Source organism: Chelonia mydas, chromosome 17 (assembly GCF_015237465.2).
Source record: "Chelonia mydas isolate rCheMyd1 chromosome 17, rCheMyd1.pri.v2, whole genome shotgun sequence".
NCBI lineage: Eukaryota > Metazoa > Chordata > Testudines > Cheloniidae > Chelonia > Chelonia mydas.
In genome coordinates, this window is record NC_051257.2 from 1699165 (window position 1) to 1726410 (window position 27246).

The following is a 27246-nucleotide window of genomic DNA, read 5'->3' on the forward strand; positions in this document are numbered from 1 at the left end:
CTCCCCTGGGGCGAAAGGCCCCTGCACCCGGCACAACCCCCACACAAACCACCTGGCCCAGCAGCACTGCCCCCCTGCCTTGCTCCCCTGGGTCAGAGAAGTACTGGTGGGGCCTGGGATGTAGGGGCAAGTTCTTCCCATTTGTAAATGGCCTGTGACAGCTGCACCAGAATGTCGAGTGTCATTACACACATTCCCCAGGACTGCCATCAAAAGAGCCCAGCCCAGGTGCCCTGGCCCATGGCCAGGAGGGCCCACGGCCACCCCACGTGCCTGGCACCTGCTTCAGGGTTAGCACACGCACATCACGAGAGCGGGGGGACTTGGGCACCAGCGGGAGGGGCCCTGGAAACCGAGCAGCAGGAGGAGCTCTTCCCCCCACCCTGCTAACATGTCCTGGAGAGAGGAGCACTAGGGCCAGGGGTGCTCATGCCCTAGGGGCCACTTTCTGCCCAGCCTGCCAAGAGCAGGGCCCAGCTCCAATTAGGGCTGGTTATAGCCATGGTGTTCGTGCCATGGCATCCCATCTGCTAGGAGCTGGGCTAAGACCCTGTAAACTCATTCCATGTGTGGGCCACCAAACAACCAGCCCAGGGCTACAAAGCTGGGCCCTGATCCTCTGAGCAGGAACCAGAGCGCCGCTGCTGGCCCAGAGCTTGGAGGTTGTCAGCTTCCAAATGGTCTTGCTTTTTTCCAAAAGGAAACTCCATTAACTAGCAGGATATGTACAGCACAAACCGAAGAGTCCCCTGAGCCAGGCGCAATCCCTGCCCCTGACCGTGGCCATCCCAGCCCCACAGAGGCACATCCAGGGATGGTCAGTAACTGAGACAGCACTGCCGTGGATTGCTCCCATCCCCGCAGGTCTAGGCATTGGCATCTGCTCCATCCTGTGACAGCATTACACCTGCAGTGCCTCTCTGGGACCCCCACCCCAGCCAGGCATCGCTCATTTCCCTGGTGTGCCCCTGAAATTGCCTGAGGAAGCTGCAGACTCAGCAGGCCTGAGAACCAGGCTTGTGCGATTAGACCATACCCCTGGGGTTGCTCTGCTCCCCCCTCCCATTGGGCCTTTGCAAATGCCTCTTAGGAGAGCCACTGAGGCAGGGAGCCAAGCTAGGCACAGCCAATGGGGGTGGGGGTGGGGTGGTAGAGGCTGTTCTTGGTGCAGAGCAACACGTGGCTATTTCAGAGGGACTCAGCACCCAAATAACTGGTGGCAGCTAGGTTGGGGAGGGACAGATGCCGGTGTCCATGTGTCCACATGCCCCGCCACAGAGCAGGGCTCAGCCTTGGGGGAGGGAGGGTGGCTGGCGGTGTCACCTCAACCCTGCTGAGGGCAGGGGCTCCTCCACTGGAACCCTGGGTAGAACATGTGTGGGGCACTCACCTGGGGTGTCACCGTGTGCGTGGCCTGCGTGCCTGGCTGCTGGCCTGGCCGAGGGGCGGGGCTCAGGCTTCCTAGAAGCCGCTCGCCTGTGAGGCCTGTGATAAGGGGCTGGATGGGGCGCTCTGTGCAGGAGTTGCTGATAGGCAAGAGCCTGCTGCTTATCAGGGGCCCTGCCCTGGCACCTGGGTGGGAGCCTGTGCTCTCCTAGCAGCCCTGCCAGCATCTCGGCACTGCCCAGGCTGCAGCAGGACCCCAGGCTGGAGCTGCTCTGATCCTGGCAGGGAACACAGGGGTGGGGAGGCTGCTGGGGCTCCTGTGTTCTCCTAGGAGCTGGGACGGGTGGGAGGTGTCCCAGCGTTCCACAGCCCGCAGGGTTGGCCTGGGGGAACCAGCTGGCAGCACCCAGGAGACTTTCAGCTTGTGCTAGCTTACCAGACAGGAGCCCCCGGGCAGGTCCAGCCTCCCCGCAACATAAGAATGGCCACACTGGGTCAGACCAATAGCCCAGTGTTCTGTCTTCTAACAGTGACCGGTGCCAGATGTATCAGAGGGAATGAACAGAAAAGGGCAATTTATCAAGTGCTCCATCCCCTGGCATCCAGTCCCAGTTTCCAGCAGTCAGATTTAGGGGCAGCTGGCGCATGGGTTGTGTCCCTGCCCAGCTTGGCTAATAGCCATTGATGGACCATCCTCCATGAATGTAGGTAATTTTTTTTAATCCAATTTTACTTTTGGCCTTCACAACATCCCCTGGCAATAAGTTCCACAGACTGACTGTGATTGTGTGAAGAAATACTTCCTTGTGTTTATTTTAAACCAGCTCCATTGCAAGACCCCTGGTTTGTGTGTTATGGAAGGGATAAATAACACTTCCTGATTCACTTTCTGCACACGAGCCATGATTTTTAGACCTCTATCGTATCCGCCCATCGCCATCTCTTCTCCAAGGTGAACAGTCCCAGTCTTCGCACGAAAGCTCATGCTCAAATAAATTGGTTAGTCTCTAAGGTGCCACAAATACTCCTTTTTGCGAATACAGACTAACACGGCTGTTACTCTGAGTCCCAGTCTTATTAATCTCTCCTCAGACAGCTGTTCCAGACCCCCAATAATATTTGTTGCCCTTCTTTGTACTCTTTCCAATTCCAATACATCTTTTTTGAAATGGGGTGACCAGAACTGCCTGCAGAATTCAGGATGTGGGCGTACCATGGATTTATATAGCAGCATTATGATATTTTGTCTTATGTATCCCTTTCCTAGTGATTCCCAACACGCTGTTCGCTTGGACGGCCGCTGCACATTGAGGGATGTTTTCAGAGAACTCTCCACAATGACTCCAAGATCTTTCTTGAGTGGTAACAGCTCATTTAGACCCCATCATTTTCTATGTATAGTTGGGATTGTGCTTTGCAACATGCATTACTTTGCATTTATTGATATTGAATTTCATCTGGTTTTTTTGCCCAGTCATTGTTTTGTGAGATCCATTTGTAGCTCTTCACAGTCTGCTTTGTAACTATCTTGAGTAGTTTGTACCATCTGCAAATTTTGCCATCTCACTGTTTACCCCTTTTCCAGATCATTTATGACTATGATGAACAGCACTGGTCCCAGGACAGATCCTTAGGGGACCCTGTTATTTACCTCTCTCCACTGTGAAAACTGACCGTTTATTCCTACCCTTTGTTTCCTATCTTTTAACCAGTTACTGATCCACAAAAATAATTCCCTCTTATCCCTTAAGTGCTCACTTTGCTTAAGAGACGTTAGAGTGGGACCTTGTCAAAGGCTTCCTGAAAGTCTAAATACACTGTATCCACTAGGTCCCCCTTGTCCACATGGTTGTTGACCCTCTCAAAGAATTCTAATAGATTGGTGAGGCCTGATTTCCCTTTACAAAAGCTGTGTTGACTCTTCCACAACAAATCATGTTAATCTCTGTGTCTGATAATTTTGTTCTTTACTGTAGTTTCGACCCATTTGCCTGGTCCTGAAGTCTGGCTTACCAGCCTGTAATTGCCAGGATCGCCACTGGAGACTTTTTAAAAAAAATCAGCATCATGTTTGCTTCCACCAGGCATCGGGCACAGAGGCTGCTTTGAGCGATATATTGCATAACGCAGTTAGCAGTTCTGCAATTTCTGGGGGGTTTTCGCCTTCCTCTGCAGGGTGGGGCACGGGTCACTTGCTGGAGGATTCTCTGCACCTTGAAGTCTTTAAACCACGATTTGAGGACTTCAGTAGCTCAGACATAAGTTAGGGGTTTGTTACAGGAGTGGGTGGGTGAGATTCTGTGGCCTGCGTTGTGCAGGAGGTCGGACTAGACGATCGTAATGGTCCTTCTGACCTTAAAGTCTACGATTCTATGAATTTCATATCTGAGTTCCTCCAGGACTTTTGGGTGATACCATCTGATTCTGGTGACATCTTACTGTTTAATTGATCAGTTTGTTCCAAAACCTCCTCTATTTACACCTCAATCTGGGACAGCTCCTCTGATCTGTCACCTAAAAAGGACTCGTGTGGGAAATTGCCCTCACATTCGCTGTGGTGAAGATGGACACAAAGAATTCATTTTGCTTCTCTGCAATGGCCTTGTCTTCCTTTAGCACCTCAATCACCCAGGGGCCCCACTGATTGTTTGGCAGGCTTCTTGCTTCTGACATACTTTATTTGACATTCAGCAGTTCTATGCTGAGTTGATTAGACAAACATGGGGGGTTGGGGGGGGGGAAGGATGCAGGGTTCATTACAGCTTTAAATATACATGACACATTTTATTGCGTGTACTGTCCGTTGCATCTTACAGGTTTGGACTCGCTTGGTTACTTCGCAGGAACCATTTCCGGTGCCACACGCACAGCATATGGTTTAACTTCCTCTTTTCCTCATCTTTACCTTTGTGAAACTTAGATTTTTGTTCTTTAGTTGATATTAAATAGTTTCCTGGGTGTAGGTGGCTGAGACAGTTTGGTTTTTTAGCCTACTGATCTATTTACTTATTTTATTTAGCACAAACATTTTGTTTTAACCTGATGATTTACTGACCTCCCCAATTCTGTGTGCAAAGAAATGAGCCCCCCACCCCCTGGGTTAATTCCTCAGGTCAGACCCGTGCTCCAGCTAGCCCAGCGTCCTGTCTTCTGACAGTGGCTGGCACCAGATGCTTCAGAGGGAATGACCAGAACAGGGCAATTATCGAGTGACCAGCCCAGGCGTCCAGTCCCAGCTTCTGGCAGTCAGAGGTTTAGGGACCCTGGAGCATGGGGTTGTGTTACTGACCATCTCGGCCAATAGCCATTGATGGACCATCCTTTAGGAACGAATCTAATTCTTTTTGGACCCCTGTTGTAGTCTTGGCCTTCACAACATCCCCTGGCAGCAAGTTCCACAGGCTGACTGTGCACTTTGTGAAGAAAACACTTCGCTGGTTTGTATTAAACCTGCTGCCTGTAAATCCCACTAGGCACTGCTGGGCCCTTCGCTGCAGCGCCAGAGCTAGGCCAAGGTGGGGAAGACACGCGGCCAGCGGTGATGCAGCCAGAGGGGCTCGGGGCCTCTGGTGCAGGACCCCAGGACCTGGCCTGCACACACGCCCTGCTCCCTGGATGTGCCTGGGGGCCCAGGCCCATGTGTTTGCTCCTAGATAAGGGGTCCTCCAGCTCTCAGCCTCTGCTTGGACTTCAGGAAGTTTTCACTGTCCCCACCCTGCACTATCTGCAGCTCCACAGGCGTCAGACGCACACTCTTCAGCTGTTTGTCTTTACAGGGTCCCTCAGTCAGGGGGCTGCCAGACACCCAGATCTTGGCTCGGCTTCCAAGCAGGAGCCAAGTTTTGTCCTTACCTCCTACGCCTCGCAGTGGTTTTGTAAGACGACTGATATCTCCACATGCAGCTCTGCCAGTGCCCCCCGCTATCCCAGCCCGGGCTCTTCCTCCCACTCCTCTCAACCCTGACCCCACGCCCGTGATGTTCCTGTCCTGGCTGAGGTGGAAGGGTGACCTGGCCTGCCCTGCTTCAGGGTTTCTCCTACACAGGCATTACTGTAAGGCTAGCAGGATTGGGATGCCCTGACCAAGCAGACCGTCCATGGTGAGCTGCAGGGGCAGGTGCGTTGGGGAGCAGGGCAGGCAGGGGCAGCCAGGACCCATTGCTTGTGGGGCAGAGCAGTAGCTAAATGGACAGGGATAGAAAATCAGAAACACTTACCGGTTTTAGCTTCCGATTGCCACACGCTGCTCCTTTAGCCGGACACTGCGGGGCCCAGAGGCTGCAGAGGCCACAGCTTGAGGACTGACAGCTGGCCAGAGCAGGAAGCGTAAGCAGACAGCAGGTGCTGCTGCCCCAGTCCATGTACAGTGACAGGGACTCACTTTAAACCCAGTTTCTAGAAGGGCTGAGCCAGTGATGAGCTGCCAGAAGCTCAAGAACCGGGTCCTTCACTCGCGTCGGGTCTCCGGCCACACGTCCTGCAGTCCCTCCGGGTCTTCGGTGGCACTGAAGGACCCGCCGCCGAAGACCCGGAGCGAGTGAAGGACCTGCTGCCAAAGGGCCGCCGAAGGCTCAGTAAAAATTCACACGGGAGCCTCCCCAGCCGAGAGCTCAGGCGGGACGGACAGGACGGTCCCGCGGGCCACATCTTGTCCATCCCGCCTGAGCTTCCCCACCCCTTTAACAACCGGTTCTAAACCGGCTTCAAAATTTAACAACTGGTTTGCGAAAACCGGTGTGAACCGGCTCCAGCTCCCCACTGGGCTGAGCATGTGTTCCCGGGAAGGGCGAACGTGACTGAGGCTCAGGGCAGGCAGATGGTAGGTGGCTGGAACAATGCAGCTGGATGCCTGTTTGCCCAGCCAAGAGCCCAGAGATTGCATCTAATTTGTCAGCATGTGGCAGCTACCCTCACCTTCAACCAGCAGGTCCCAGCATGTGCTGTGGCCAGGCTGCACTGATGCAGGGAGCAGCGTGGGCCAGACCCGGTCTCCATGTGCCATGGCTAGGCACTGAGGAGAGCCCAGAACAGCCACGTTCCCCAGGAGAGGCCAGAGTGTGCTGTGCGATGGGCTCCTGCCAGCCTGGCCCAGCTGCGGGACTGACATCCCTGCTGTTACTGCCCTCTGGCAGCTGCAGGCACTGGCCCCTCAGCCAAGCTCTCCCCAGGCACTGCCCCCATTTCAGCCTCAGGCTCTGTCTGGTGTCAGAGCTCCGGCAGTGCTGCCTGGAGCAGGGATTAACTACCCCTTTGGGGCAGCAGAAGCCCTGGCTAAGGGCAGGCAGCACCGCCAGCCTGGGGCAGGTGGAGCTGTGGGATGCTTCCCCTGGGCTCAGTAGACTCCGCTGCCTGACTCACCTAGGGAAGATGAGCTTGTTGGCAGCAGCCTGGTAAATCCACTTGGACATGGAGGGCAGTGTGGCTGAGTGGTCAGAGACGGGACCAGGCCCGAGGGTGGCAGGATTCTCCTCACCTCTGCCATGGACTCTGCGAGGCTGGCCAAGGTGGTCGCCTTGGAGGCGAAATGCGAGCTGGGGCCCCTCTGGTGCAGTGATGCACCCATCCACAGTGGCTTCCTCCTGCCAGCTACCAGCAGCTGGTATGAGGCTGGGCTCCCAGCTTGAAACCGGCAGTGCTGCCCTGTAGGAAACACAGGTGAGCTTGGCAAGAAGCCCAAGGCTGCCCACCTGGGCTGATAAGAGAGAAAGAGGGAGAGTTCTGGCCCAGCTGAAGAGTTGTGGGTCCCAGAGCAGGCTTGGGATGAGGCCAGTTCTCAGGGCAAGGCTGGCCCTTTGAATGCTGCCTGCAGGCCAGCCCCTGCAAACTGCCTATGTCCGCCGGCTCCTCCAGCTAACTCCAGCAGCAGCTGTGGGGTTCAGTGGGAGGGACAGGACAAGCAGACCCTTCCCTCCGCCTGCTGGGGGCCCTGAGGGAAGTGGAACCTGCCCTGCGACAGCGAAGGAAGGAGTCAGAGCAGGGCATGACCGACAGCCAGTGCAGCATGGTCATGCTGCCTCTTTATTACACAGTATGTAACATAGCAGCAGCACGGTGGCATGCACAATTTACATGCAGATATGAACAGCCTTTACAGAGCAGTCAGCTCCTGGCCTGCCGTCGCAATAAGCTAGTTCCAGATATACAGAGTAGTGTGTCTGGGGCATATGCGCAAGCCAGCAGATAAAACCATCCCTTCCCCTCCTGTTGTCCAGCTAGCTCCTCCCTCCCGATGCAGAGCTAGCCTCAGCCCCAGGCCGGACATTCCTTCGTTCCTCGTGTTTCCCCATGGAAATCCGGCCAGACCCAGTTTCAGCTCTACATTACACATCCGGTCACATCCTTGAACTCACCCCCCAGCTCCCAAAGAGGGAGGCACCGTCCCAGCTGCAGGGAGACGGGTAGCAGCCTGCCAGAGCGCACACAACTCGGACAGTTTTTCACAAGCCGCCCCACGGCCAGAACAGTGTTGAGGAAAGACACAGATGGTGGGAAACCAGGGCATTCCCCGTCAAAGCCACGGGTTTGCTCTGCAGGGAGGGTCTTCCACGGGACGCACAAGACAGCCAGAGCCCCTCGTGCTGACCCAGCCGGGGCAGGGAGGAGGAAGAAACGTAACTGGCTGCAGGCAGCAGTAGACGGTCTCCTCGGCAGACCTGGGGAGTTTGACTTTGGCAAGGAAAGAAACTGGTGTCCATGTGCCAGGGGCTGTCACAGAAGCGGGCACTGTACTTCAGCGTAGGATTCACACTGCAGGCCCCAGGAGCAGAGCAGCAGGGGGCTGTGTGTGAGGACTGAGGGCAGGGGGAGAATGGGCACTGGCCCTGTGGGCACTAGGCCTTGAGCCCCCCAGTTCACCACCACCAGCAGCTTTATTGTTATGCTGATGGGCTTGGCACCTTTGCCCGCCGGCCATGGTGCCTGTGTCCTTGCTAACCCGATAACGTGAGAGACTGGAGGTCAGAGCATTTTCAAGGCCTACTGCCATGCACAGTTTCCCCTAGTTTAATCCCCCACCCCTCTCTGGGCCTGTGAAGCTTCCGGATTGGTCCCTATAACGCAGATCAACTCCAACCAGGGCAAGAACACTCAGACCAGCACACCACCCGCGCAGGCTAGCTGTCTATAAAACAATTGAGACAACCCCGAGGCAGGTCAAGCAGCACCAGGAGCCCTGGCGTGAGGCCCTCCTGCTGGGGGGAGCGACCCACGCCCCGCTGTGCCCACCCTGAGCTGGACAAACCGCCAGGGGAAGAGGAGCTGGCAAGAGAGGGCACTGCAACGGACACGAAGAGGAAAGCCTTGGCTACCACTGGCAGGAGAAGACACTTTGGCAGCAGCAGAGTGGCTGTTGGCACAGCTTGGCACCTACAGCAGCGGGATCAGTCACACCAAGGGACAGGAAAGGCTGCTACACAGCAGCCCAGGATTACAACAGCTTTGGGACGCGAGTGACACCTCACACGGTACTCATCCTGTGCCTGCAGCAGGGGCCGGCTGCTTTCCCGCCTGCTGCTGCCACGGCCACCACATAGCACGACTGGTGCTTTGTGCCCTTACACACAGCTTCAGAGGGGACCCCCAGGACTGAAATCCACAGCGCCTGACAGCTGGCGCTGCACAGTCTGCCTCTGTGACCAGGTCCTTCTGTGAGAGCCAGCTGCCCCCTGCAATCCATGCCAAAGGAGGGCAGCCGGGGGGAATGGCAGGGAGAGCGCGGGAGATGGAGCTAGGACTCTGGGCCACGTGCTCAACAAAATTAAAACAACCAACAATCAGGCAGTGTTTGGATTACAGCCCCGGAACCCCCCACCCGGGCGAGGGGTTACAGCCCCACCACACCCAGATCCCTCCTCGTGCCCCCTGGCTGTGCCTACACGGCCAGTCACTGTTGCACCTGTACCAGCAGGAGTGCTGACGGACAGCAGCTCCGGCATTTTAACAACTGCAGTGTCCGGGCCGCGGGGACACCGGCACCCTGGCTACCCGCCATCCTCAGCCTGGAGAGCACAGGCCCCAGCAAGCACAGCTCCAGCCAGATCAAACCTTCCGCAACCCAGTGCCCCTGCAGGCTGCACCTCAGGGCCCAGATGAAGGAAGCCAAGGGGCTACACTGCCCCCTGCAGTGTCTGGGCTGGGCCTTGCCGGCTGCTGAGGGAAGCCGTTCAGAGGCTGTGTACAAAAGGGAGCCAGCAGAGCCGTGACTTCCGTGGCCCTTCCAGAACGGCAGCTGGCTTCCCACAGGAGCAGTTTCTTTCCCAGCGTCAGGGCAGGGTCTGCAACACACCTGGGACAGTAGGCTGGCTTCACGCCGCTGACTGACAGACTCAATCTGGTGGGGCTGCAAGCAGTTTTCCCACGGGAGCGGGCAGCTGCCTGACACACACTAGAGAGCCTGTACTCGCCACGCTTCCAGCCATGCCACTGTGCACTGCAGGCAACAGCCAGGAGAGAAAGGGGCGCTCCCAGAGCCGTGCTCATCCCACACTTGGCCCCAGGGCTCTGGCTGCTCTCAGGCAGGCCCTGAGCGGAGATCTGCCGAGAGAACTCGCTGTAGCCACTCAGCAGCTACGTTCTGAGACTGAATCAAGCAGTGGAGGAACCGTGGCCCCCGGATTACGTCCCACGTATGCGGCAGCATGGCATGGCCACAGGCAGGCCCTGAGACCTGCACCCTGACAATGCAGTTGGCTGGGCAGATCTCAGCAGGCTCTGATAGGACTCATGCATTGAGTAAGAAGTCGCCCGAGGGTGGCTCCTCTCTCAACCCCTAGCCTGGACTGGGCCCTTCAGAACTCAGAGTGGTCCTGGGAGCTTGGCTCAGGGCAATCTTGCTATGCTTTGCATGCCCTGGGGGTAATGTACAGGGGAGGCCAGCCAGCGGGTGACCACAAAAGCAGTTGTGAGCGAAAGGACATGGGACTCGCTAAATCACGTTTGTAACTCGGGCAGACAAGAGGACGCCCTGCTCAGGGTTCTCTTCCAGCAGCTCCACGCACCGAGAGCGCTACAGAAACAGGCTTCTGCCCTAAGGAAGAAGTTTGCAAACCCCTCCATCCACGCTCCTCACTGCCCCAGTGAATCCTCCCTGAGCCCCCGGGCTTCCAGCTCACCCCTCTCGGCCTCTCTGCCCCGAGCTCCAAACAGAGGACAGAGAACTTCAAGGCACCAAGATTGCAAGACCAGACAAGCTGCCAATTATAACCGAGGATTCAAATCGATACTCCAGACTAATACAACACACAATTAAACTTACAAAATAAATTCCCCTTAAGAAAAAGAGACCAATTTAACATGCATCATTCTGGTCCTACAAAATAAGGCACCAGAGCTTAAAAATGAACTTCCAATTGTCTCTGATATAAAAGGATTTCCCAAGTGTTAAAGGCAGTTGAAGTAAGAGTGCATAACGGGGAGTTGTCATCACTAGCTTTGGACTGGCGGCCTCATGCCTGGGCTCCCGTGGCTTTCTGGATCAGGGGGATCTGCAGGGTGGGAGGAGAGAAGCTGTTAAGAGCGTTGCAGTGGGACGCGGAAGGTGAGAGAGCCAGCCCCAGGCTCTCGGGCTGAGACTCTGCAGCCAGAACAAAGGCTGGGGACGACGGGGAGAAAGCCGTCAGGGAGAGGGGAAGATATCAGGGACACAGGTTTGAGCTTTGAGAGGTGGAGGGCACATTGAAAGCCCCCTTCTGCCCCCACAGCACATCATGGGAAGGGATCTCCCTTGTTCCCTTCCAGGAACTGCAGCCATGACTTGGCCAGGAGTGTGGGGCCACCAACTCTGCACAGTGACCCCCCAAGCAATGTTGGTCAGAGCAGTGGAAAGCTTCCTCAGTCCGATAACATTCAAAGGGTGTAGGGAGGGGTAGGATCGAAGGGGTTTCTAACCGGTGCTGTGGATATGTAATAAAACCACAAAGAAAGCTAAGGGCAGGTCCCCTGAAGTGGGAAGAGGCCTCAGCTCTCCATGTGACAGCCCCGCTGGTCCCAGCTCACCTTGGACAGATCGACGCCAGTGAGGGCATGCACAGATGCGGGGATCTCAGCCAGCAGACGGTTCAGATCAGACGTCACCTTGTTATTGTCGCCGCTGAGGATAACAATCTCGTCCACTTTAGCCAGCGGAGCGGCCACCTTGGCAGCAATCTGTGGAGGCGCAGAGGAAGGAGATCAGAATGAACCAGGGACCTTCATTTCCAGCAGGAGGGGGCTGCTTGCAAACTTGCTGGCCAGACTTCAAAAAGGTTCAGGTATGAAAGTGCACCTGCAAGCATGTCCCCATTGGTGCCTGACTGCAGGAAGGCTCTGAGCACCCAATCTGGCCCAGGACTTAGCCACCAGGCGCTGGCACAGTGCTGGGTGCGATTCACAGGCGCAGCAGATCCAAACCTTTCACTGACCTTTCCCACAGCCCCCTCCCTGCAGAGAGGCTGGCTCAGCGACTGGCGCTTGAGCGTCTCACCTGGGGCAGAGCATCCAGCACCAAAGCCATCTTGGCCGCGTCACCGTACTGCTGGTAAGCCTCTGCCTTCAGCTTCATTTTCTCCGCGTCTGCTTTCCCGATGGCTTCGATGACAGAGGCCTCTGCCTCACCAATCTTGCGGATCTTCTCTGCTTCGGCCTGTGCAATGAGAACCTGCTTCACCCTGGAAAGGAAACAACCCCTGCTTGGAAAAAGCCCAGAGTCCCGCTCCTTAGCAATGCGCTGCTGTGGACGGCAGGGCTTCTGTACAGTAGGGCTCGGAAGGGCCCTCGAGAGCCCCCTGGGCCAGGCTCAGCATGCTGGGACCCCCACTGCTCCCAGTGCAGGGTTCAACTCAAAGGTAGCTACATTTGCTCCCGTGCAACTCAGGCTCTTCGCATGCTGCCAGACTGAGTTTGCGCACCTGTATCCGCTGGGCCACTCACTTCTCGCCCTCGGCAATCTGCTGCATCCGGTGTGCCTCGGCCTCTGCCGGCCGCTTGATGGTGGCTGTCAGCTCCTTGTCCATCCGGATGATCTCCTTCTCCTCAACGTCAATCTGCTTCCTGCGCTGCACCACCTCGATCTCAATCTCCTCCTGGCGGATCTTCTGCTGCTCCCGGGCACCCTGCAGCTCATAGGCCAGCTGGGCTTCGGCAGTCTGTACACAGAGAGGGACAGCGCACAGCCGGGACTCCAAAGGCTTAGCTTACAAAGCTGTTAGTTCTGCCTGCCCAAGCCTAGCTGAGACCTCAGAGGCATGAAGAAGGGGAACCCCTCCTTGTGCTATCTGCCTCCTAGGACGCTGGATATCCTGATCTAGACAACCCCAGAGCTCAAGTGACTGCCCCAGCACCAGGGATTAATGGATGGCTGGAGCGCAGCGCTCCCCCCTTCTCAAAGGTCACCTGATTCCAGACTTTCTCCCAACCTCACTCACTCACCCAGTCAGCAAGCTCTAGAGGTGACAGTTTCCCCTTGCAGCAGCTGCTGCCCTCGCTTTCCCCAGTATGGGGAAGGAATACAGCTCCCTGGGCTATTTTAGGAGTTTGCGATGTCTGCATCTGTAGTGGGAGCAGGAGCTCTGAACCTGGCTCTGAGGAGATCAGCAGCATTGTTCTTCCCTTGCTATTGCAACTGAGAACACAAAGTCACTTCAGGATTTCCAGCCCTGACCCACTTGTCCATTTACAAAGGCTCTTCGTGCCCACCCTTAACCCTAACTGAACAGAAAAGCTTGGCCGCTGACCCAGTGACAGATTGACATTGCTGCCTTCACCAGCAAGGGAAGCAGAAGGACCTTGGCGGAGAGGAGACAGGATGACCTGCAAATGCCTCACCGCCCAGAGAGTGGCCTCGGCCTGAGAGGTGTAAGAGCCTGCAGAGAAGAGAAGAGGTAACTGCTCTCTTGGGAAATCAAGCAGACGCTCCCCTCTCTCTTGAAGGGAATCCTCCCTGTCCCATCCTGGGAGCTGGAGTCACAGTGAGGTGCTCTCCCTACCAGCTAGTCCCAAGCAGGGTGTGAAGGAGCCCATGTCCTGCCCCTTGGAACACTCTTCCACTCCGCTCTCCCCCAGTCCCAGCTAGCCCCCCGATACGGGAGGGGAGGAACGTGCTGCGAGGAGCACTCAGAACTCTGCTGGGCCAGCGACTGCCCAGCTTTGCTCAGACTTTCTCCACAGCTTTTTGTCCCCATGTGCCCAGCCCCTTGTCCCCCTCCCTTCCAGGAGCTAGTGGCTGACAAGCACAGAACACATCAGGGCCAGTTGGATTCCACTTGGGAAACCTCAGGCTAAGGCAGCACTTGTCTAACTGGGAAACTGACCCCACCTCTTCTTGCACCTCGTGGCTAATGAACCAGCCAGTTCAGGTGCTCTGAGCATTTCTCTTCCTCCCTTCTGAGGCAGAACACATCGCCCTAAGCATCCAACACATCCGCAGAGCTGCCAGGCCTGGGGAACCTATGGTTTCTTACTCAAAGGATTTGCCAATACTGCAACTAACCTGGAATGTAGAGTCTACAAATCTGGTTGACAAGCGACATCTTCAGCGTTTATCAGTGTAAAAAGGGAGAGAAGATGACTAACCACAGACCCCAGAGAAGGGCAGCCAGAAAGAACCCACTGCTATTGATCTCCAAGTCAGAAGTCCAGCCAGGGGGAAGCAGGACGCTCTCACCTTAATGTTAATCTCCTGGCTGAAGGCAGCCTTCTGCATCTCAAAGGCCCGTTTGGAATCGGCCGTTTTAGTGTCTGACATGAACTTGACATCCAGCATTTCCCTCTTGCACTCGGCCTCCTGCAGGAAGGAATCACACCACACACTCAGACACGCGAGGACATCAGCAGCCTTGGCAAGCAGCTGAAGGATGACACTCCCTTTGGGGGACTGCTGCTGAACGTACCCGAATGCCGGCATCTCGCTCAGCCTCTGCCACACCAATGTCGGCATCTCTCTGAACAACGGCTGTTTGAGTCTTACCCAGAGAGCTTAGATATTCCACCTTATCGTACACATCCTAGACAGAGGGAGATACTTCAAAATCATCTACCGCAAGTCATTCCATCCCAGACCCCCACCCCTTCTTCCCAGAGCACCTAGTGCTCACAACAACAAAGCAGCCGCTTCGCTCCAGGATATGCAAACCTGCCTTGCCAGCCCGCCTGGGAACTGAAGAGATGCAAAAGGGGGAAGGTTACCATGCTGAGGAGGCAGAGGAGCTCTCTGTGCAATGCCCTTGTGACTCCCACACGATAGGGGAACTGCAGCTATGTTTACAGAGCCGGCCCTGGTGGGGTGCTGAATTCCAGCACTTTGCAAACAGAGAACTGAATGTATGGCCCATATTTTATACCAGTCTGTAGCTGCTGTTATGGAAACTCTAGCAGGGCACAGGCAGACTGTAAATCCTACAGAGACCTTTCCAAAGAAGTCAGGACCGATAGGTTACTGCCCCATAAGCATTGCCAATTGGCCCAGTGGGTTCTCCTTGTCCAGCTGTGGGGTTCCCTTTGCCCGTCTGTACCTTGATGGTAAAGCTCAGGATCTCGATGCCCATGCGGCCCACGTCTGGAGCTGCCACCTCCCGCACCAGCTTGGCAAACTGATCCCTGTCCTGATAGATCTGCTCAACTGTCAGGGTGCCTGGAAAAGGAAACAAAGCCAAAGCGCTATCGCACGAACAATGGGGAAAGCACAGAGGTGGGCAGTAAGCCTAGGAGGTACCAGGGGACGAACAGGCCCCAAGTTATCTCCTGGCTGTTGAAGAGCTCGGAAAAGGGGGCCAGGTTTGGATGTGACAGCACAAACATTTGCCCAGGCTTCGCCAGGCCTGCCTACATCTCCATTTCACACTCTCACATGACGAGGAAGACGCCAGAAACTCCGACTATGAAAAGCAGTTGTTCAGGGTGATGCTGAAAAGCTTAGCTTGTTTCTCTAGTACCCAGAGGGCAGCGAGGGAAGCAGCCACCAAGAGCTGTACACACAGAGGGGAAACGCCGTTCAAGGCGCTGGCTACTGGGACGTCAGTGGCAGGGTTACTTGCACCACACCTAGGATGGATCGCAGATGCCCCTCCAGCGTTTGAAGGACCACGTTCTTAATGTCTTGGACGTTCTTCCCCAAGAACTGCTCACAAGCCACAGCCAGCAGCTCGCTCTCGGTCATTATTTTCACCTGGAGAGAGGAGAGGAAACACAGTGAGATAAAGGTCAGTCTAGAGGAAGACAGGCACTCAGCAACAGCAGCAGCCCTGCCGCCAGGCTGTCAGGTCCTCCCAAGCTACAAGCACTCCAGGGGGCCTGGCTATTTCATTAACACCAACAGCAAGAGTGCAGGACACACAACTGATTGAGCACTGGCAGTCATTGCTGCTACAGAATGGCTGCTGCAGAGTGAGCAGAGATGGAGAGCAGAGGCAGAGACCTCTCCAAACCCATGACTACAGCTGACCTCTGCAGGGTGGATCGCTGCAGTTACCTCCACGTCAGCGCCAGCGATGGTAGGTGACTCCACTGGCCAATGCCAGAAGCTGGTCCAGTGCGCACGCCAACAGTACCCAATCAAACCTAACAGGTGAAAAATATTGCAGAGGTGACCTGACCAAGGCCACCATTACCATGCAGATACCAAAATACATGAGAGAGAGGTTTACCCAAGGAGCAACGTACAATGCACATTTAATTACCTTCCTGCTTCTCGCTCTTCCCTCGCTAGGGCTACTCCTTCCACAAACACAAACGCCGGAGAATGAGAAAAACCCAGACTTGTCCAAGGAGCACTTGGAAATCAACGTTCCAAGTCACGTTCCAAATGAGAAACGGCACCCGGGGCGGGCCATCAGACACAGGGTCTGCTGGGCTCTGACCCTGCCCATCACAGGAAGTTTGCCAGCCAAGCCTGCAAGCGGCTCAGATGGGGAGCTCAGCCTGTCATGGCAGTCCAGCTCACTACTGGGAGACGAGACCGTCGTCTCCCCAAAGGGTACAGTCACCCCTGGAGGCCCCTGGGGGAAGTGGGTCTGACCAAGGAATCATCATGACAAGGTCACTGGTCAGGTCAAGCTCTCTTGCAATCTCTCTGCAGTAAAACACAACAACTTTCAACTCCCAGCAGCTTTTCCATTAAGATAATCCAAGATCCATATACCCGCCGGGCTCCGAGATGGTTCTCTTGGTATGGGACATGCTCTTTTAAGATAAACTTAGTTTAAATTCAAACCTTACGGAGTACGTTACCCTGTGGAGACCCCAGCACACGCTGCAGCTGCTGCCACTCAGTGCTAACGGCGTGGCCGTGGAGTTCTATTAATCTAGCATGCAGCTGCCTTTTGTTAACAGAGAGCTGCAGCTCATGGAAAATGCAGATCCCAACATGCTATGCTCCATCTTAATCTGAGTGCCCACTGCTGATTACTAAGGTAAAGCATTGCATGCTGTGACCTGAAGTTTCCATGGGTTATGTGACCCAGGGATCTCCTGATGCCAACTAGCAGAGGGCACAGGGGTACACAGTGGTATAGGGATCCCCGGGGTTCACTGAAAGAATGCCAGGTAAGGTCTCTCCTGAAAGCCTGTGTCAAATGCTCACAAAAATCACTGATGGAGGTAGGAAAAAGATTCGGGAGTTATGTAATATTCTAAAAATGACGTTCTCTAGGCCTGCTAGTTAAAGGCAGGTCACGCAAAGGCAGTGTGCCTGGAAACAGGCTTCTGCAGGGCGGAGGGGGAGCCATCTCTCCCAGAGGACCATTGTGTGTCTTACAAAACAGGTCTATTAGCACACCGAGTCAAATGTTAATGAAGAGCTTGTGGAGATTTCAGAAGGAAATAAACAGGAAGCGGTAAATGGAAGGTGGGGGGATGCTCTTTTCAGGTGAAGATCAAAGGTCTGGGCTAGTATATCTGGGGGGTGCAGAGAGATGCTCTTCCATCCTTCAGGCAGTGAAGACAAGTTGCCAGTGAGCTTGATCTTATGAAGGGCGGGGTATAACAAGCACACAGCCATCCTGGCTGAAAACGCTGGGAAAAGGACGTGGAGCGAGCTGTCCTGTGGGAGACTGGGAAATGTCTCGTGAGTTACGTTTCCCCACTAGCAAGCCTGTTATGATTCTCTTGTATATGTAACCATGTCTCCAGTGTAATTACTTTCTGTCATTTGAATCTCTGCTCTTCCATAATAAACGTGTTGTGTTCACTATGAAGAGATCTATGTGCTATGTGTTAAGGGGACCAGTGATCCTGGGTGAACAGTAGTAAGTGGTGTGTACTGTTCCTTTGGGAGTAGGGACTCTGAGTGTTCAGTGGATCAGGGGCTGGGTGCTCCCCCTCTGGGCGCTCTGGGGATGGTGTGTGCCTACTGCTAACCTGCACAGAGTGCGGCCTGGCTGGTGGAGTCAGGGAGCTGATCCACAACCAAACAGACAAGGCTTCCTCACGCCAAGGGCAGGTGGTAGCAAGGTGCCTCGCAGCCCTGGGTACCCCGGGATGCGTCACAGGCTGCCACTGCACAGAGGAGAGCTCGTGCCATCTGCACCCTCTCATGCTACTTAGAGGTGACTCTTGAGCAGCTGGCAGGTTGCTCTGGCTCCTTGAATTGAGCCATCTTGCGGTGGGGGGCCTCATTCCATTAGGGGAAACAAAACCCTGCTGGCCGTGTCTCTCGGCAGCGCTGCCACATTCACAGCACCGCAAGGAGGATGGATTCGGCTACCACTGCCCAAGATTCTGACACTGCCCTGAGGCTGAGAGTCCTCCAACAATTTCAAAGCACTGCACGAAGCACTTCCGGGGCGCAGATGCAGAAGTTCTCGGATGTGTTTTCCTAGATGTCTCACCCTACCACCTAGGGGAGCAACGTTCAGGGCTTCAGCATGTAGAACTGACCAATGAAATTGTTTTTAATTGTTCACTCAATTGATATAACTTCATAAGTAAAGTTTTATGAATGAAACTACATTCATTCATAAGCCAGGTACCCCAATAACTGGCTAATTGAGTTTCACTTTCAATCCAATTGCTGCTTAAATCACTGAAACTTGCACTGCTTCAACATTGTAACTTCTGCTCACGGTCATTCATTGTACTTGTCTATATTGTAACTTCTGTTCACTGTTTGCCATTCCTTACACTTGCCCATGTTGTAACCCAAACTCCATTTTAACTTCTCCCAAACTCCATTTTAAAATGCTAACTCCATTTTTGCAAAACCCTGCTGTAATCTTGTTAGTGTAGTTTAGATGTGTGAATAAGGTATGTATGGATGATGGACTCAACTTCCAGCCCCAGCCTGTCCTGATGAAATAAAGTGTAAACACCAACGGCTGAAGGTGCAGACAACAGCCCTGACAAAGCAAGAAGAGTCCACCCTCAAAAGAAAAGAACAAAAGTACAACTGAAGAAACATCAAAGCCAGGTCCCAGGCTGAAAGTCATGTCTGCAATAGACGGGTGATCAATCACACCGGACCCAGAGGCAGCGTGACACAGCAAGACCTATAGACTCTGGATTCAAACTAAAGCCTACAAAAAGGATGGGTGAGATGGAAGACTTTGGAGGGTAACACTCTGCTGCCAACATGGAAGGGCATCGGTGTGCACCCAACAGAGACCCAGCCCTTCCTTGTGCCCGGCTTTCCTGGCCAGTTAGCCGCCACAAGCTACGAACCCAAGCTACATTCAGGACTGATAACTATACAGCAGCTGCAGAACATGTTGGGGGGAAGGGGGGAGGGCGGTGTATATACATAGGTATTAGATATTAGTTATTGGTCATAAATCAAATTGTGTTATAATAAACGTGACATCTTGTCTTGTCCCCTGAAACGATCCTGTGCAGTTCTGTCTGTATAACAAGCACACTGCCCAGGCAGAGGGTGCAGACTTAGTGCTGGGAGAGGAAAGGGCATTGCAGTGCTCTGAAACGACCCTTACATCTAATCATAAATGATCTGGAAAAGGGGGTAAGTAGGGAGGTGGCAAAGTTTGCAGACAGTTCTAAATTACTCAGGATAGTTAAGTCCAAAGCTGACTGTGAAGAGTTACAAAGAGATCTCACTACACTGGGCGACCGGGCAAGAAAACGGCAGATGAAATTCAACGTTGAGAAATGAAAAGTAATGCATGTTGGAAAACAATTCCAACTGCATGTACAAAATGATGGGGTCTAAATTAGCTGATACCACTCAAGAAAGTGATCTTGGAGTCATAAGAATATGAAAATGACATACTGAGTTGGACCAATGGTCCATCTAGATCAGTATCCTGTCTTCCATCAGTGGCCAGTGCTGGATGCTTCAGAGGGAATGAACACAACAAGGCAATTATTGAGTGATCCATCCTTTGTTGTCCAGTCCCAACTTCTGGCATTTGGAGGTTTAGTGGCAACTGGAGCCTGGGTTGTGTCTCTGACCATCTCGGCTAACAGCCATTGACCGACCTGTCCTGAATGACTAATTCTTTTTTGAACCCAGTTATACTTTCGGCCTTCACAACATCCCCTGGCAACAAGTTCCAAGGGAAACTGTGATTGTGTGAAGAAATACTTCCTTGTGTTTGTTTTACACCCACCAACTATTAATTTCATTGGGTGAGCCCTGGTTCTTCTGTTACATGAAGGGGTAAAACAACAATTCCTTGTTTACTTTCTCCACATCATTAATGACTGTATAGACTTGATCATACTCCCCCTTGGTCGTCTCTTTTCTAAACTGACCAGTCCAAGTCTTTTTAATCTCCTCATATAGAAGCTGTTCCATACCCTTAATCATTTTTGTTGCTCTTCTCTGTACCTTTTCCAAGTTTAATATATCCTTTTTGAGATGGACTGTCCAGACCTGCATGCAGTACTCCAGCTGTGAGATTGCCTTTTTTCCAAGAGAGCAATCTGTGGTTGTCACACAAGAGGGGGTCGCACGGGCCATGCAATGCAGAGTCCCTGCACAAGTCAGCTGTCTTAGCGCATTCAGCCTGGGCTTCAGACCAGGAGTCTTGCAAATACCACAAACAGTTGTACAGACTCGGCAGCAGAATGCACAGCACGAACCAAGATCAGCCGCCGCTGTGTGTCTTCCAACAGCTTCCCTTCATAAAAGAGCCATTTCAGCGCAATCGAGGCACTGAATCCCTTGTGCTTCAGCACTGGGACACTGCTCTTAGCTCTGGATCTCAGGTGCACTCCCAGAGATGGACATCATATCTGACACCCCTCTTGGGTAGAGGGACCCTGCAGTCCAGCTGCCTTGACCCTGGAACCAGTGCCTCAGCCCCCCACTTAGACAGGTTTCCCCAGGGTCCACCTGGCTGTGGGAGCTCTGGTTGCATGGATGACATGGCAGTAAAGCAAGGAACACCAGCTCAACCAAAGAATCTCTGTAACCACTAACAGTGGATTCTTAAAAAGCGAAGGGTTACAGATTTATGGAAACACTATATTCAACCCCCCAGTTCGATCTCACCACTCCTGTGCGGCCTGGCTTTGGTGTTAGCATCCTTAGGCCAGGCATCTCTTCCTGCCAGCTTGGCCTTGTTTTTTGAATGCAACGGTCACAAGGCCTCTGAGCTCACAGAACCCCCTCCTTAACTGAAGTCTCTCCTCTTAACTGGTCAAGTGGAGAAACTGCAGCTGTCCCAGCTGCCTGTTTAGGTTGGTGTGTAGTGAGTCCTCCTGGCAGCAAACCTATTGTTCCTGTACAGAACCACCATTTAGAGCGGAGGACCCTCTAGGAGGTGTCCCACCCCCTAGCAAAGCACGGTGCCCAGAAAAGACTGCCCCTGTCAAGACCAGACTCGTTTTCCCAGCATGTCTTGGATGGAGGTCACTATACATAAGTGACAGGAAGTTTACAGTCCAAATGGCATCATAACACCAAATGGAGTTTACGATTTGACCCCCACATACCTCCAGCCTGTCACATAGGGCACAGCCACAGCATGTGATTTTTTTCAAATACCATTCAAACACTTAAAGGAATTTTCAGCAGGCATGAATTCGAAACGCCTCTGCAAAAAGAGTCCCATTTTAGCCAATCAGTATTGCCCAGACCCAGGTCAAACTGGCATTAAACGAGCAAAGGCACAAGCCAGCCAGCTGCAGGGTTTAGTGTAGAGGTACAGAGCAATACTGCCAATACCAGTGTATCCCAAAGCACCCCACTGACACAGGAAGTGATGTGCTACCAAGTGATAAAGGGTCACTGCCCAGGGACATTCTTTTTGAAGCGTGTCCTTATTTATGTTACAAACACTTCAGAGCATCAAAACAAAGCATCAGACTTTTCCGGAGTAAGATCCTTTGTTTGCTTGCTGCATGCCTTGGAGAAGGCAAACAAACTAGTCAGTTCCACTTTGGTTTCTTGTCAGTGTCATTTTCTATCTTCATGCACTAGTACAATACCGCAGTGGAACAATGCAACACAAAGGAAATAAGTTGATTTACTTTAAAAGCCTTTCTAATGGAACTTCATAAAGTTATGGAAATATTTGTCTTATTTTGTAGGTCTCCCCACCCCATGCTTAAAACCTATATGAGCTACATGTGACCAGTGGATTCCTTTACAATTATACCCCAAATAGTTACAAATCCTTAAAATTAATTCTTGATCCAGAGGACAGCAACACATTTGTTATTGGGGTTCTTGTTTTTGGCAGCAAAGAGCAATGAGTCTTATGAGAGGATACAAAATAAATCAAGTGAGCTCTGCATTGGATTTTAAAATGGGACATTCAGCAGCACGTGTCATAGCAAACGCTGAATCAGTTGGTATCATAGTCAGCTCTCCATTATACTATTGCCACAGTAAAGCCCCTGGCAATCAGGGTTTCCTAGGAAAGAATGCTGCAGAATTAGATCAGAGTGAGGGCTGGCTACTTAGACAGCGTTTATGAAAACAGAAGAGAGTCTCTGGATATATGAAACCACAATGTGAAGTGCACAACTACCTGCATTTGGTCCTCACTTTGGCCCAATATGCAAGAAATTTTGTGGTTATGTGAACATGTTAGCAGTCAAGTGGAAATTAATGATTTGTTAAGACTACATATAAGAACCAACAACAACAGTTTACACTGTGTTAGCACTTTCCATCTGAAGTTCTCAGAGTTTTTCCAGATGTTAATGAATTAATTTGCTGTCCCCTGAAAGGTAGTTCAGTACCATTCCTATTTTAGAGAGACAGCCACATAGTGGTTAACTGGCCTGCCATACAGAACGCCTGGAAGAGATCTGCTGACCCCCAGTCCTGTGTTCTAACCACGACTATACTCTCTGAAGCATCAGTGCGGATACAGGTTATCATTTGATGACTGGGGCTTGCATACACGCATTCTGCTGCGCATGACAGTCTGGAAATGCCAGTGCGCTCATGTTTGTTATAAAGACGACATTCCGCACTCCCACTTTAGAACAAGGCAGTAGACTTTCACGGGTTTAAGGCCATTTGCTACTTACATTTGTAGGAAATGCAAAGCAACAGGATGTGATTTCAGAACAAAATGGTTCAGTTCTGGGAAATGACAGATAGAGCTCAAGGGGCACTGTGGTACGTTACAGCTTTTGGAAGTAGGTCACGTCATCAATATACACCTCATGCTGCATGAATGAATGAGACAGAACATTGGAAAAGAAGCAATGATTCTGTGGAGGGTGGGAGAAGTCACATCCCTCCCTCACTCCATGGACATGCTGTCGTATGAACTGACAACAGGGACAGCGTTGTTGTCATACAAGAATTCATTGCAGAGCAGATAACCTCTGTTCCTGGACTACAGCAACCTTTTAAGAGGAAAAAATTAGGAGGTAGGTTAGAGGCATGCATTCCTGAAATGATGTTTTGGAGTTACTGTACCTGTGCCACACCTGTGACAGTTAAAGCTACCCCCTCCGCCGTCTCTACGTCCTCGCACCTGGGCTGTAACGTCATTATCTCTAGGGAAATCCTGCCAAAAAACGTAGAACATTTGCACGTTTCCAGGTAACACACTGTCAGTGTTTCCCCTCTACCTCCTGCCCTAGGCTACCTGCCACACTCCTTACAGGTAATGTAAAGGATGCTGTCCAGTGACGCGGTTCATAATTAGAGAGGTCATTTTGGCCAAGGAAGTAAGATTTTCAAATAATGCTTAGACATCTTCTAAACAGAGAAAGGCCGGGAAGCCAGACTGAACAAGATAATGTGACCCCCTCCCTTTTACTGAGTTAACTAGCAGGTTACAGGCTAACCCGCAAAGACCCCTCTATCCGAAAGTTTGTATATTACAAATTGCCCAATAAAAAGGTAGCATATGATCTGCTTGGTCAGTGTCACTAGTTTTAAAAGTACAGTATCACATTGAGAACACTAGGCCAGATTTCATCTCTCTAACTGGAGTAGCTACACAGATACCACAATACCTGTGCAGACCCCATAGGCTCAGACATTCATCAAGTAGTACTCTAGGAAAAGAGCTCAGAGAAGAGTCATAAGTACATTTTAAACACATCCTGGCCTGTAGTCATCCTTCCCAGTCTCACTGTCCAAGACAGGAGCTGATTTTTTAAATAACTAATGTCCTGGTAATCAGGATATGAAACCCAGGACTGAGAGCCACCCCACTTTGGGTATGAGCTTGGGAATTCTAATCCAGATGTAGGTTGTTGCTTCAGGGCAGCTCCAGGCATCCCAGCAGTCTCCCATTTCCTCAGTGACTCAAAGCTTATGGAAATGGAGAGCCCTTGGCCCTCTAGGGCCACGGCTACTTTTCAGTATCAGCTAAACAAACAGGAATTTTAAGCTATTGGGCTGTATCAATCCAATCCTTTTTCCTCTTCATTCCTTGCATTGGAGTCCTGCTAGTTAGGACCAAAGTACATTGGCAGAGCCCTGTGCGTAGGAGGGTGAAGGTCAGTGATTGGAAGAACAGAGGACGCTGCCTGTCAGGAGTTAGATAGAACCATAGAGCTGTGTGCACGCCCCAGACTCCTATGCAGATACATATAATAAAAGGCATTGGAATTTTGAAACAATTATAGGAGAGTAAGTATGACTTGGCTAGCAGCCACTACAAACCAGCTCTGAATCAAATCAAAGAGGCACAGGTCAGAGGGTTTATGTCAGCGAACATCAGTTCACAAGCATGAGATATGAGTAGGCAGCAGTATCCACTGAACAGGCCACTTTACCATTCTGTGAAATCATTCAAATGTACTGCACTGAGTCTGCGCTCTGCAATCACCCTAATTAAACTGGCATGCAGGCATGGGAGCTGATTACACAGATCCTGCTGTACAGTACATACAACTGGGTATCTCTGCCAGGCCAGTTTATAGCTATACTTAACAGTTAATACAGGGCTGTAGTTGTGTTAGGGAACACTTAATTGTCCTATCTATGCTATGAACTATAACAAATATGGTAATGAGTCCTCGATTCTGCTGTAGCTTTAGCGTACATGAGCCCTTGGAGCGGACCAAGATTCAGCCCAGTGGAAAGAAACTCACTGATAAATAATAAGCACTTACACAGATGCTTTAGACGCCATAAAAACATCAGTCAAATGTGAAGCAAAACAAGATGGGCTCTTTCCATACTGTGCTTTTAAAACACAACAACATTCAAGGTGGGTATTACCGCCATGTGGGGAATAGAAGGACTTGGTTTAATCTCACAGCACAAGTTTGGGAACAAGTCAATGAGCCGGTCACATTAGGAATTTTCCACACACAGCTTTGACTTGAACAAAAAAACCTCTACATCACAATTTGCCTCTCCCATCTCAAATAAGCCTGACCTGGGTTTGGTTTGCGATTGACATGTAGTGTTGGAGGCCCGTGTTCTCACATGGCACACGATGAGGACAGTGCCCTCATAGGAAAGAGGGAATGTCTGCAGCATTATTGAAAGGAGCCAGCCTGGCCCTGAATTTGGAATACGTCAGCAGCATCTCTCTACATTACCTACAGAGCTATGGAGTGCACCAGAAGGCAAACACCAGAGAAGGGGGCAAAAGAGGAGGGTGTTGAGATGTAGTTGTTGTCCCACTAGAGGAAAAGTTAGTGTTTATGTTATCCTGCTGCTGCTGTTGCACAAAATGGAAGGGAGAGAAGAAGGTTAGACACAATGTTAGGAAGCTGGTGGGTTATTACCTGTGCAACCCCTGTTACGTACAGTGGGACCCCCTCCGACGTCTCAATATTCTCACAGCGACAGAGGATGGTCATAACCTCCAAAGACAGTCTGAGCAGCGATAAATAAGGGTAGGATAGCAAATACACAAAGCAGTTACCAGAGAATAATCGACACAACGCAAAGGACAGACGGGACTTTCAGGTTTTAATTTTCCCCCATCACTTTCCACGTCTCCCGCTGCCCACTCCTGAGTCGCTAACACTGCCGGGCAGAGACACAGCCCAGTCTCTCTCTGCCTGGGGGCGGGGGCATTGCCACTGCCTAGTAGCTTTATTTAGATTGTATAAACGCAACATGGTTTGCTCTGTAATTTTGGCTGTGAACCCTGCATTTAGATATTCTGCAAAACAAAAGCTTCCTGCCACCTGGACATTGCTGTTACAGCTGTTCAGGAATTTTCTGTCAGTGCCCTTTTTGCAAAATCAATTCTTTTTTTCAGGGAATTTTCAATTTTGCCAAAAAATTCAATTTTCCACTATGAACATGAAGTGACAGTCCCCACCTGGAAGGCTCTTGTCAGTTTCATTTTCTGGGGGCCAGGAGAAAGTGAAATTGACAACAGCCTGCCCCCAATGTGCTGAAACATTCCATTCCAGGCCTCCACATTTGAAATTTCAGAATTTCTGTTCACAGAATATTTCCAAGGCTGTTAATTTTTGTCCTGAATCAGGATGAAATGTTTTATGAAACCTCAAAATTTTCTATGGGATGGACATTCTGTTTTCTGACCAGCACTAAATATTACTTCATCTTCCCTGTTCAGAACCAGCAGGGCTTCACTCCGACAACTGTGCAATATCTGCAGCTGTTCTGGCTTTCCCTTCTGACTGGTCCTCCTGGGGAGATTTTCTAGTTCAAGAGAAGGAAAGTCTCATTCTCTTGGGCAAATGGGAATGCAGGAAGCTTCATTACTTACACTGCACTTAAGAGTTACTCAGGAGGTCATTGGCTCTTGAAAGAAGAATCAAATCCTCCACTCAAGTCTTGGCATGCCTGGTAAGGTGCCTCTGAGCTCTCTATAATGTGTGTAATTAAAGCTATGTCTACACTGCACACATTACAGCGGTGCAGCTGTAAGGTATGCAGCGTAGCTGGTCTTTGTCACCAGGAGAGAGCTCTCCTGCCAACAAAATAAAACCACCTCCAATTAGGAGGGGTACCCTTGTCGGCGAGCGCTGTCCACACCTGTGCTTTTCATTGGGCAGGGGTGTGTTTTTTTCACACCCATGACCGACAAAAGTTTTACTGATGAGAGTGCAGTGTTGACATAGCCTAAGCCTAGGCACCTCTTGTAATGAATGACCTGGTAGACCAGACTTTTGATTAACATTTATATTGTGGCAACACCAAAAGGCCCCATTGTACTAACTAGCGTACAAACATTTAGTAAATTACCATCTCTCCCTGCCCTCCAGCCACCCCACATTTTAACTCTTTAGACAAATTCTCAGATCTCTTGAATAAGTCTATTCCTTCTGCAAATGATTTGTCAGACCCTCTCTTTGGGCTTTCTCAAGCAACTTAAAAAGGGAACCATTTAAACACAAAGGACAGGAGCCATCTGTTCAAAGTGTAACTATTCTCCCAACGCTCACATGGTGTCAGGCTTCCGAAGCCGTGTAGGGGAGAAGCCTGACACCACTGAAAAACCACCATACCATAAGCATCAGTTCTCCTGTGCTGCATACCACAGCTGGGCTTTTCTTCATTCTCCCAACCGACACGAGCGCTACTAGAAA

General features: G+C 51.8%; 1 protein-coding gene and 1 long non-coding RNA gene across 10 annotated transcripts in view; one reads left to right on the plus strand and one right to left on the minus strand.

The window, feature by feature from the left end:
• Positions 1-1577: 1577 nt before the first annotated feature.
• On the plus strand, positions 1578-2803 carry LOC119563900. The gene is made up of 3 exons (XR_005222678.2): positions 1578-2090; positions 2211-2385; positions 2654-2803. It is a non-coding gene; the product is annotated as an uncharacterized LOC119563900 (long non-coding RNA).
• Positions 2804-7367: 4564 nt separating this feature from the next.
• Positions 7368-27246, minus strand: part of FLOT2 (flotillin 2) — a 31558-nt gene continuing 11679 nt past the window's right edge. For 4 of the 9 annotated variants that reach the window (XM_037880858.2, XM_043531004.1, XM_037880860.2 and 1 more), the window contains exons 3-11: positions 23189-23279; positions 15400-15523; positions 14871-14989; positions 14250-14363; positions 14024-14143; positions 12292-12506; positions 11846-12029; positions 11380-11529; positions 7368-10868 (exon numbers count right to left, since the gene is read on the minus strand). In XM_037880858.2, coding sequence (XP_037736786.1) covers positions 10830-10868; positions 11380-11529; positions 11846-12029; positions 12292-12506; positions 14024-14143; positions 14250-14363; positions 14871-14989; positions 15400-15523; positions 23189-23279 — 1156 coding nt within the window. In that variant the 3' untranslated portion in view covers positions 7368-10829. Of the gene's footprint in view, positions 10869-11379; positions 11530-11845; positions 12030-12291; positions 12507-14023; positions 14144-14249; positions 14364-14870; positions 14990-15399; positions 15524-23188; positions 23280-25464; positions 25556-27246 lie in introns of those variants that run through there. The other 5 variants (XM_037880859.2, XM_043531006.1, XM_037880861.1 and 2 more) reach the window with 3 other exon arrangements.